Source organism: Camellia sinensis, chromosome 3 (genome assembly GCF_055761805.1).
Source record: "Camellia sinensis isolate YWXY chromosome 3, ASM5576180v1, whole genome shotgun sequence".
Classification (NCBI taxonomy): Eukaryota; Viridiplantae; Streptophyta; class Magnoliopsida; order Ericales; family Theaceae; genus Camellia; species Camellia sinensis.
In genome coordinates this window covers 126,702,913-126,715,809 of record NC_138963.1, presented here as the reverse complement: position 1 = coordinate 126,715,809, position 12,897 = coordinate 126,702,913, and the positions used below count along the sequence as shown (strand labels likewise).

Here is a 12,897-nt window from a genome sequence, read left to right as displayed (position 1 = left end):
TTTAGCTTGCCTTGGAGTACTAGGTGAGCGTTTATTGCTTTAGCATACTGCATGTGTGCGAGTGTTGCCATGTTAAGCATGATTACCATGAGGCTAATTACTTAAATGATAAGCTGTTTGAATGCCTGCGGATAAAGGCTAATTGCTCAAATTGGAATAATTTGATTACAGTACATTTAAGCCCACTTTTCCAAGTAGTACATTCTCAACCGTTTTTCAAAAAACAAACTCGAAATCAAAATGTTCTAATTTTTGCAAATTAGTCTATACTTGTATGCAACACATAGTAAGGTTAGCTTAATAATAATCAGAACAAGAGCATATAACGTATATAATAATCACATCATGACTAGTAGAGGCCAATCTTTGATCGGGCGAGCGGGGGCGCTTAATTCATGACATTCCCCTCTCGTACCTAAGTTCTTGAACCGAGACAATCTTGGTGACGGCAGATAAGTGACCTTTGGCACGAGTCTCCGGTTTCCTAAATTTCCCAAAATATTTAGGTGCAATTCTGTATCTGGCAAAGCAGTCAATTTTTAGCATTTTTTTTATTCAAAATCAATTTTCCAAAAGACTTGCCGAATTTGGATTCTTTGGTGTTTATCTATTTCACATTGCACTTGTGAGATCAGATTCAGAATCACGGGAGTCCGAATTATGGGGCTAGTCGTCTCCAAAAGGAGCACGAAAAGTCGAGCCACACTGACTCTGATTCAATTTAAACCACAAACCAACACATCCATAAGCAAACCCAACCAAAAAGGGACCCAACCATTCAGCAAAAGAACAACAAAACCCAATGAACAAATGCAACAAGCATTGTATTTCACTAGCATGTAAATCATCAACATTGCATTTAACTAACATTGATGTCACTATCATTCCATATCACCTCCACTATATATACCACTGACAACACAGGGCAAATAACAACACAACCAATACAACCAATGGCATTACAATTAAACTGATGCCAAAATACACCACAATAATCCAATGTCAAACATAAATTTAGACTACCAGAACACCAACCACAAAAGAGATTAGCCATTACATGACCATACCCTCAATGCAGTTTGAAACCCACCGAACCATTAACATCTACTAAATCACTATTTAGTAACTAACACTACTACATATCATCAAGAACAAACACATACTCTAACATTGAATACACAAATCGAATCAACTGCAACAACAAGGAAATTGACATTGGGAGCCACATAACTAACGCCATCGTTCACTAACACAGTCACGGAAGCCGACGGTGAGTGAATGAAACCTCGAATGTTGCTAGAGTGATGTTGTTAAAGTCAACCATGACCATAAATTATTCACTTATGCTGTGTATTGACGACGCAATTTCACTGACAAAAGAGGGTTTTCTTATTTCTAGGGTTTGGGAGGAAAAATGAATGTTAATTTGTGCAGGTCGTAATGATGAGTTAACATTACCTAAAACGTTTTCTGCAGAAATGTAGGGTTTTCACCGCACTAACATTGCAAATGCAGAAGTTGCCATCTCTATCTCTTCTGTTTTGATCAGGTGGGAGGGAAACCAAAAAACTCTTTACTAAGCTTTTGGACAGATTTGTAATTTTCACATCAACGAAATCTCATTTTTATCCCTCACATTTGGGAGAAACAAGCAATGCCATAATGTCCAAAACTATCATTAACATTGAAATGAGACTTATTAGTCTACAAAAAAAAAAAATTACAGGACTAAATAGTGCATAAGATCTAAATGTGGGATTTATTGGTGCTTCACCCATTTTTTTTATGAATGATACAAATTCTTTTTTTGACCAGTTTAATTATCAAAGCCCTACAAAATGAACGAATCAAATTATTGAAACATAATTCATGATGGATCCTACAGACATGAATAATAAACTCCAATCCAAATCATGGATTCAACTGTTATAATAAATTAGATAAAACAATGAAAGAATATTATTAGCACTAATTCCATTGACACCTCCCTGGGGCAAGAAAACTCCACGTCGCAACCTTAACTATTGGACCATTAATTTAATGGACTGGTGTTGAGCCCATACTGGGTCCATCTCGGCCCTCTTTGATTTTTTAAAATTTCAATCTTGCTATGCAGATAACCAAACCAAACCAAACCAAGCCTTAAGTCCCATCAAATTGGGTCGGCTACATGAATCCTTCTTCTCCGCGTGGCCCTATCAAAGGCCATTTCATTAGTCAAATTAAGAAGATTCATATCTCTATTTACAACGCTAGCCAACGTTAATCTAGGCCTACCCCGTCCCCTAACACTTCCATCTACCGTTACAGCATCGCATCTTTTCACTACTGCCTCTGTTGGTCTCTATTGAACATGACCAAACCATCTCAATCGATTCTCTCTCAACTTATCTTCTACCGGTGCTACTCCTACCCATTCCCGAATACACTCATTCCTAATTCTGTCTTTTCTAGTCTTACCACACATCCAACTTAGCATCCTTATCTCAGCCACACTCATTTTATCTACATGTTGTTTCTTGGTTGCCCAACACTCCGTCCCATACAACATTGCTGGTCTAATAGCCATTCTATAGAACTTACGTTTTAGTCTATTGGGTATTTGTTTATCGCACAATACCCCATACGCACTTCTCCCCTTATACCATCTCGTCTTAATCCTATAGGCCACATCTGTATCATTCTCCGCTACTGTTGTGATAATCAACCCTAAATAATGAAAATCTTCACTCTTATGCAGTTCTTGGTTCTCAATTTTCATTTCTCCTCTGCTTTCATTGTTACTATTACTAAATTTACACCCCATGTATTCTGTCTTAATTCTACTTATCCGGAATCCTTTAGATTCAAGAGCTTTTCTCCAAATCTCCAACTTTGTGTTAATTCCTTCTCTAGTCTCATCCACTAGCACAATATCGTCTGCAAAAAGCATACACCATGGCACGTCATTCTAAATATTTCTCGTCAACTCATCCATAACTAAAGCAAAAAGATAAGGACTTAAGGTAGATCCTTAATGTAACCCTACAGTGATAGGAAATTCATTTGTTTCTCTAGCTGGTGATCTGATAGTGGTCACCACCCCTTCATACATGTCCCTAATCACATCAATGTAACATTTTGTCATCCCTTTCTTCTCTAACACCCATCATATTATATCTCGAGGCACTCTATCATATGCTTTCTCAAGATCGATAAACACTATATGAATGTCTCTTTTCTTTTCTTTATACTTTTCTATTACTCTTCTCAAAAGATAGATCGCTTCCATTGTTGACCTGCCAGGCATAAACCTAAATTGATTCTATGACACCTCTGTTTTATCTCACAATCAGCGTTCCATTACTTTCTCCCACACTTTCATTATATGACACATTAGCTTGATCCCTCTGTAGTTGTTGCAATTCTAGACATCACCTTTATTCTTATAGATTGGCACTAAAATACTCTTCCTCCACTCATCTGGTATGTTCCTAGTCAACAAAATTTTGCTAAACAACCTAGTCAACCAAGCAACTCCCTTTTTACCTAAACGCTTCCAAGCTTCAATAGGAATATCATCAGGTCCTAAGGCCTTATTTGATTTCATCTTCTTAAGTGCAATCTCCACTTCAAAGTTCATAATCTTGCGATAGAACCTATAGTCTTAGTTTATTGTATCACTGGCTATTTCTACCCCTATTGTCGTATCTCCATATTCCTCAGTTAATAGTTTCTCAAAATAATTCTTCATGAAACATTTCATGATATTTTTTTATGATCCCTAACATTATTCAAAAATTTAAATTGATTAATCATTCATAATCATATTATAAAATTATTATTTTTTAAATACTAACCATTCATTTTTTTCAAAGGCAAATATTTTTCAAATATATGAGTACTGATATACAATGGATTTAATTTTTTTCATGTATGATCAGCATGATAGGCCTTATAATATGAATGATTTGAATTACCAAAATAGGCTTAAGATTGGGACTAATAAGGGCATCTCCAACGGTGCATTAATTTTTTTCACCAAATTTGAGTAAAAATTTGAGGAAAAGCTCTCTTTGATATCAAGTGATCCAACGAAGAATTTTGTGGCTTTGTCAAATCACCGGTCAGTGCAAACGACTAGCCGATCGACCGGCCAGTGCAAATTTTTCACAATTTTTCTTCTTGAGGTGGTCATCCAGAGGGTTGACTGGCCAGTGTAATTTTTTCACAAACTTTTGCTTTGAGGTGGTCATCCGGGAGAACATTCGAAGGGACATCCGGTGGTGAAAATCCAACGGTAATGAGCAGTGATTTGATGAAAGGTACATTGGTCTTCAGTTTGATGAAAGAAAAGTGAAATCCTGAATTTGATACCGATTTGATAAAACCGTTGGAGCTGGAAAAAGAACTATTTTTCATCAAATTTAAATTTAATAATAAATTTGATACACGATTAGAGATGATCTAAGATCACTAATTACGGAATGAGTAAACACTCTTAGAGTAATGTTCTATGTCATTTGGTCAATTAATACTTCTTGTGGGGAGTATTTTGTGAAAGACAGCGCGTGGCTAAGGTGACGTCGAAGTGTCAGCCGAGATGCCACGTGGCCTGGTCGAACTGCAGAGATGATCTCGGCTAAGCAGAGGTTATCTCCTGAGATACTGAAATATAAGGAAGGCAAATAAGGGACAAGAAAACTAGAACTGGGGAGGATGTCATTCTAGATAAAGATAAGGCTCAGGAGAAGTTTATCTCTATCTAGATAAGGATCCAGGATGAGCATTGAGCTTGAGCCCACTAAAACTAGGCTTCTAAATGGATCCGGTCATTGTTGGCTATAAAAGCATGGCACCCTCGTGGGTCAAAGGTAAGTTCTTTCTGGTGAGTTTAAACACAATTTGCTATCTTTGAGAGATATTTTACTAACTTGATCGTCGAAGTGCCCCCAGGTGGAAGAACTACCGTCGGATTCTTATTTTTTGTGACAAGTTGTCCAGGCTTAATCTATTATGTCAGTGCTCTCCAACTGAGTTCTCCTTTTAGTTGTGTGGTCAGAAATCAACACCCATACTTCTCATGTTGTGTTTTAAAATATCGACATGGACGTGATGGACTCTACATGATATAGATTTGTTCCACTAGTATTAAATAATTTCTCATGAACTTGACCCATGGTGGTCTTCTCAAAAGGAAAATAACGTTGGTTTCATCTCGTCTTTTTTGTACAGCCTCATTAATAAGAAGCACCAGCCTCATTAATAATGTGGTGTTCCTGAAAAATAAGAAATCGCAAAATATATTAGGTAAGGCATCTTTTGTCCCTCAAGTGTTTTATAAAGGTGAGTCAGTGGCATCTCAACTGTAAAAAAATTCACTGCAAAAATTTTATTAACTCAATTCTTCAACATGCACAGAATACTTTCACAAAACCAAACACAAACCCTATCACATTGAATGGAATTCACATATTTAGTGAGTCCGACCTCATGATAGTGTTTTCAAAATTCTATCCACTAAGAATTTTTTCTTATTAAAGTGGATGAAGAATTCCATGCGATAGCTAAAGCACAACTAGGTAGCCCACAATGAACAACTTTGTCATGGAATTGCACTCAAGACAGGTTTGCATGGATATCCTTATCCCAAAAAAAACCCTGGGGACATTTTTTAGCTATCTACCCTAGATAAGACAAAACCTGGTTTGTCTTACATCTGACCTATCATTTGTCCACTTCAATTAACCCAGAAATGTGTTATTGTCCTCTTTGATAACCCAACTATTGCAGCATTGGATTATTCTCCTCTTTTGTCCATCTGGGATAAGTTTATTCCTGAATGGTGCAAAGTTGGGAACTGGAGTATTGGCTGGATGGCTTTGTCTAGATCGACAAACAGTTGTTTCCAAACCTTCCTGTTTATTCCTGTCGGGTTTCTTGTGTTTGATTTGCACCCTAGAGTTTATTATCCGGATGCAAATTATACTAAGGCACTATTTGTTTAGCGAGATTAACAGTAAGATGATTAACCATCTATAAAATTTGGATAGGATTGGTTATCCAGTTGGGTTAATTGGATAAATAATTCCTTCTCCAACCACGTTGGTTTTGCAATGGATATGGAAATATATAATCACAATTAAATGTTTATTTTGCATTATTGGTTGTACGATTTAATAATCGGTCAATTTTGTTGGATGGAATGTTCATCGGAATCTAATTTGGATAACAAAAATTACAACCAAACATTGGAATGTGATTCTCATGCTCAATGTTTCAAAAAGCGGTTACGGTCACTGTAATGGTTACGATAACGCGGTGTAAAGGTCGTAGCGTAACGGGTTGCGGTAACCGAAACCATAATTTTTTTATTTTTTGCACAATTTGAAAAAGCTTATCGATATGCATTTTATTTTTTTTCAAAATCAAGTTTATTAGGGTTTTAAATAGATTTTGATAAATTTTTGTTAGTTTTCAAGGATGATCTAATATGTTTCATATTTTTAAATCATTATAAAAAGAGTTTTTTACATTTTATTTTAATAGTTAATGACTTTGAGAATAATTGATTTTAAATGACTACAAATTAGTTTTGACCAATACCTGAACTAACAGCATACAAAAATATTCACAATTATTAAATGAAATTATTATAAAAATAAAAATTATGCCAAAAATAAAAATTATTTTTGAGACATTTTTTTAGACAACACTTTATAGCTAACTAAATAAAATTATTTACAATTAAGTATTAAATAAAATGATTATAAAAATAAAATTGTGCCATAAACAAAAATTATTTTTGAGCATCTGATTTTATTTATTTATTTAAAGACATTTTTTAGACAACATATTACAATAACAAAATAAAAAATATTTACTATTAAATATTAAATAAAATGATTATAAAAATAAATATAACCACTGTTTATATATTTTTTATTTTACATGCTAATGTAATGAAATAAAAATTATAAAAAAAAAAATTATTGTAAGATTTTTTCTTTGAGTTTGGTTCACTTAAGTATTTATTCTTTTTTTGTAAGCCTTTTTTTTTTTTTTTTTGAAAGGAAGTCATTCAGAATATTGTAAAAGTGTGTAACGGTGTGTAACAAACCGTTACGGCCGTTATAGTACCGCTATGGCCATTATGTAACACTGAAATGCCCATTAAACGTGTGTTTCCGTCACACCGCTATAGCGACCTTAACGAGTAGCGGTAACTATCACAACTGTTATGTAATGGTGTTACGTAACGATTATAACCGCTTTTTAAAACCTTACTCATACTTTCACCTAATCAAACCAGCCGCAAGCGTATTATGGTACTTTGATGTGTTTAATATACATTATTAGGCTCATTTCTTCTTTTAGTATAGTGGAACTGGTATAAGCTATAAACGTAATAATTTTGTTGAACCACATAAATCTGTCTCTTTGGGTTGTGATTGATTCCTTTAACTATTGTTTGTGTGCAGGGTTTATTTCACAACAATTCCTAATAGTAATACTTGGTGCATAGAAAAAATACACTTTAAAAAAGTGCATAGAAAATCAATGTGTGGTCCAAATTCATTTTTATATTGACATTTTTGTGCGCATAACTTTCATTCTATCAACATAGTGATTTACCTTTCTATAAAAAAAACAACATAGTGATTTCCATAACTTATTAGGACGATTTAGAGCAACGCTCAAATTTTTTGATAATAAATTTATGTTACAGAAACAGTCTATTCATAAATGAGGATTATGCCTTTAGCAGGAGTCTCGTACACTCGATCACCATTTGATTTTTAGTGGTTTCCAAAACCATTCCACTTACAAAATCTTAAGCACTTCAAACTAATCGGAGCAGTTTTGTCATGCTTCAAAAGAAGAAGCCATGGGGGAAAAAACAAAAAAAAGCCAAAAAACAACAAAGCCTTTCCATATATAAATACTTCCAAGGAGCTTCTTTGAGATCAAACAATCAAAACCATTTGAACATTGTCGTCTCCTACTGAGAAAGATACAGAAACAAAATGGGGATGGTAACCACTGTCAAGTATGAAATGAGGCCATTGAAGCATCAGTTGTGTTCCATGGAAGCTCATCCTCCTGTGGCTGTTAAGTCTATCAAGCGTCATAAAAGAGAGTCATGTGTATTTGTTATTGGAGAACAGCCACAGCCTCAGCCTCAGCCGGGCCAAGTTTTTTCGTCTACTACAACTACCGGTTTGAAGAGAAGTTCAAGATTCCGAGGAGTCAGCAGGTATATGTTCTGTTTTTGGTTTTTTAGTTTTTTGAAAACTTGAAACCGAGTCTGTTGTTTTGGGCTTAAAAAGGCATAGGTGGACTGGAAGATTTGAAGCTCATCTATGGGATCAACGGTCCTAGGATGCAACACAGAGGAAGAAGGGAAAGCAAGGTAGTTACAATAAACTTTTTTGATTTTGTTTTCTTTGTTTTATGCTTTTATTTCTTGGAAAAATCAGAAAACTTGTTTGGCAAATTAATTAGCGATCTGAAAAATTTTCTTAAAACAACTACTTTTTAGGAAATACCACAACTTTTTGGTGTTTCCTAGAAAGTGCAATTATTCTATGAATGCAGAAACCTATCATTGAACCACTAAGATTTTACAGTTTTTCAATGAGATTCATTTTTAAAAAATCTTATCCGCGTAGTTTATGTGTTTGTAGACTTATTCTACAAAGTGGATTGTTTTTAGAAAACAAATTCCATAAACTTCTTTTGCACTAAAAAGAAAAATGGTTTGAAAATAATGGGTATTTTCAAAATTTTAATTGTTTTGTTTCCAAACACAAAATACAAAAATGAAAACAACAAAAAGACCCAAACAACTTTTATGATGTTTCTATTTTCTTTGCTAATTCCTTGTTCATTATTTTGTGATCTGATTTTGCATTGGGTGCTGTGGTTGGATTGGAGCAGTTTATCTTGGTGAGTACATCAGCAGCTAATTTCTATTTATTTTGTTTTTTGCTATAAATAAACAAAACTCAGATAGAAATCATGAAAATTAACCCTTTTGTTTTGCTAATCAGGAGCTTATAATGTCGAAGAAAATGCAGCAAGGGCATACGATTTGGCATTGGGGCCCTACAACCTTCACAAATTTCCCGGTATGTAAGCCATACATAAATCCGATAATCCCCTCATGAAAAATGTAATTTATCATTATTTTTTAGGACCCCGATTGCTTTTTGTTCTTAGGTATCCGATTATGAGACCAATGGAAATAATGCAAAATGTAACAAAAGAGGAGTACTTGGCATCTTTGAGAAGGTACTTAAAACATTTATGGCAATTACCTAGATTAGTACTCCACGATGCACGCCTGTGTTTAACCTAAAACTAATTGCTCTCTTTTCGGTTTGTTATAGGAGAAGCAGTGGTTTCTCAAGAGGTGTATCCAAGTACAGAGGAGTTGCAAAGTAAAAAAAAAAATTTCACTAAACTTTCATTTTCTGATAAATTTTAACATTAAATACTAAGATTGCATTTTTGGATGACTGCAGGCACCATCACAATCGTAGATGGGAGGCTAGGATAGGGAGAGTGTTTGGAAACAAATATCTCTACCTTGGCACTTACAGTGAGTGTCTAACTCTTTTTGTTCATTCAATTAATAAGAAAGTGTGTGGTGGTATCAAGAGTACACAAGTGATGCATATCGAGAATCGAGTGATATGATATCATTATTTGCAAAAAGTACTTTATAGCAGTCAAATCAGTCATGTTGGTATGAATTGGCTGTGAATTGGATTATGAATCAGCTGTGAACCAATGTGTATTGACCAATATTTAAAACCATGGTAGTGATCAATTATACTAAATTGAAGAATGAAGAATTTTATGAGCATTCTTTGAATAGATGAGATCTATGGTTTTAAATATAAGCATATAAGGTTTTTAGCCTCCCGATACTCATACACCCCAGTATACTAGTAGGAACAAAAACCACATGCATATCAGCTGATTAACGATATATATTGTTTTATAACTGCTAAAGTCGATTCAGTTGCTATAAAAACTCTTTGTACAACTGATGATTTTTTTAAAAATTCATAACCATGTCACCTGATTCCCAATACATATATCGCTTAATTCTCCTGATACCGCTGCACCTCGACCAACATTCATTCGTCTTGAGATGACAGTAAACTTACAGAAGACATGTTTTTACTTTGTAGGTACCCAAGAGGAGGTTGCACATGCCTATGACATTGCAGCGATTGAATACAGAGGGATAAATGCAGTAACCAATTTTGAATTGAGCACATATATTAGATGGCTAAGGCCGGGACTCAACTCACTTGCCCCTCAAGACCACCCAACACAACAAATGGAGACTCAACCTATAAACGCTTCTTCCACCTGCATTTTGGGCAACCAACCCGGGTTCACCTTCCACTTCAATCCTTACACTGCCAGAGACTTAGGCACGAGCACTGGCACGACCATGACACCTCAAAAATTCGAGATTCTAGAAACAAAGATGCCAGTTAGTCCTTGTAACAAGTCATCTACTTCCCCAACCGCGCTTGGCCTCCTCTTTAGGTCCTCTATGTTTAGAGAAATGGTGGAGAAAAATTCAAGTGTCATGGACTATGATACCGATAAGAATGAGAAGAAGCAGTCAGAGGCTGGTGGCATTGATGAGTTTGGAGGGAGATTTTACAACAATATGGGGAGTGTTGAATATGGAAGCTCTTCCAATACATTGACTGGCTTTCAAGAGGAGGACACATTACCATTGTATACCAAAACTGGGCATTCTCTTTGGAATGGTGCCTTGAAATTTGCTTTCTGAGTAGCAATTGTAACGAATTGGTAGTTTTTTATTTCTTTTTTTTTAAAAAAACGAAATTGTAGTGATTGGTTTGCTGGAAAAAAAATGGTTGAATGGAATGGAATAGACAGTTTATAGCCTTTCTATATGGAATTCCCTCACAATGGTAAATGATGATTTCATTTACAATACATTTTTTTGCCAATTTTTTTGAGTGAACCATAGTGAAAAAATAATCATTCTACTCCATTTTCATTTCAATGAACAAAATACTATTAGATACCATCATAAGTTTCTAAAATTGAAGTACATATCAAGAAATTGAATATCAATTATATATCAAAACATTTCAATTAGTAGAATCCTTGATAAAAGAAGAATATGAATCACATATTCTTCTGAATTATAGGATTAATTTGAAAAGTAAATAGTAACATACAAGAACAAATAATTTATACGTGATCAATCAAATATTACACTGAATAGAGTCCCTTGGTTCTATGGGTAGTAAATGTAATAAAACTTCGGTGAATTACACCAATGGTCCCTATAGTTTGGGGTTTGTGTCACTTTGGTCCCTGACTTTTCAATTGTGACACATTTAACCCTGAATTTTGAATCTTGTTCCAAATAAGGACAATTGAAGATACTATTAGATTTTTCAAGGGTAAATTTATCAATTTGATAAAATATAAATTAATTTGACAAAAATAAATGTCAAAAAATTATTTTTGAATTTTTTAAAATTATTTCTACCTACTAAAGATAAAATTATATAAAATTGATAAATCTTTTAGACATTTTTTTTTTTACCAAATTGATTTTTATTATTTGGATGATGATCATGTAAAATTAATTTTTATCATTTTTACATAATTTTATCTTTGGTGGGTAAAAATAATTTTTAAAAATTTTAAAATATTTTTTTGACATTTATTTTTCTCAAATTAGTTTATATTTTATCAAATTGACAATTTTTCCTTTGAAATTAAGCAATGGTATGTTCAATTGTCCTTATTTGAAACAAGATTCAAAATTCATAGTCAAATATGTCACAATTGAAAAGTCAGGGATTCAAGTGACACGAGTCCTAAACTATAGGGACTATTAGCGTAATTTGCCCTAAAACTTTTTAGGAAAAATAAAATAAAAACTAAAAATTAATTTTATGAAAAAAAATTTAAAAAAAATTAAAAACACTTAATATTTTTATATAATTTTATCTTTTAGAAGAGTAAAAATAATTTTTAAAAATTCAAAAGCATCTTTTCTATATTTATTTTAATCAAACTTATTTTTTCAAAAAATCAAACCAAACTTCACCTTAGAGTTTTCACATAATCTAATAGAAAATCTAAAATATAAAGCTTAGGGTTGGGGAATATATTTGTCAATCCTTGCCACATATATTTTCATTAGATAGTGTGGGGATATATTTTCTAAGCACCAACACGTGGTCAAGGTGACGCCGACGTGTCAGCCGAGATGCCACGTGTCCTGGTCATGACGCCGAGGTGATCTCGGCTAGGCCAAGGTTATCTCTGAAGATATCGGATTCGAGGATAAGTGGATAAGGGACAAGAGTCCTAGAATGAGGAAGAACCTCAGCCTGGATAAGGATAAAGCTCTTATCTTTATCTATTGGGGAATCCAGGATAAGCATTGAACAGAAGTCCATTGAAGCTAGGCTTCTAATGGGACTAAGATTGGGTTAATATAAAAGAAAGACACCCCCATGGGTCTAAGGTACGCAATTTACATTCTGAACAGTGAGTTAAGCTCTATTGATTATCTTTGAGAGATAACTGACTTGATCGTCGGAGTGCCCCCGGGTGGACGAACCACTGCCAGAACCTCTTCTTTCTGTTACAGGTCATTCAGGTGCCATCTATTTCGCCAGTGCTCTCCAGCTGAATACTGAGTTGGCAGTGTGGTCAAAAATTCACTCACACAATTTGGCGCCGTCTGTAGGAGAGAAAGGAGGATAGATGGCCAACGACGGACAGAAGGATAAGGTTGGGGACGAAATCCCTGCTGGGAACAGTAAACACGTTGACCCTAACATGGAGGAAGATGGTTGCAACGAGGAGACTCAGGACCAGAATCACAGCAAACAA

At 34.4% G+C, this 12,897-nt stretch overlaps 1 protein-coding gene across 1 annotated transcript; it reads left to right on the top strand.

Annotated features, from left to right (window-relative positions):
- The first annotated feature begins 9,112 nt into the window (after positions 1-9,112).
- LOC114322823 (uncharacterized) lies at positions 9,113-10,930 on the top strand. Its single transcript, XM_082920769.1, has 4 exons — positions 9,113-9,273; positions 9,372-9,422; positions 9,507-9,583; positions 10,182-10,930. Exons 1-4 carry the CDS (start codon positions 9,146-9,148, stop codon positions 10,799-10,801), a joined length of 876 nt encoding a protein of 291 aa, XP_082776895.1. The 5' UTR covers positions 9,113-9,145; the 3' UTR covers positions 10,802-10,930.
- Positions 10,931-12,897: the final 1,967 nt, after the last annotated feature.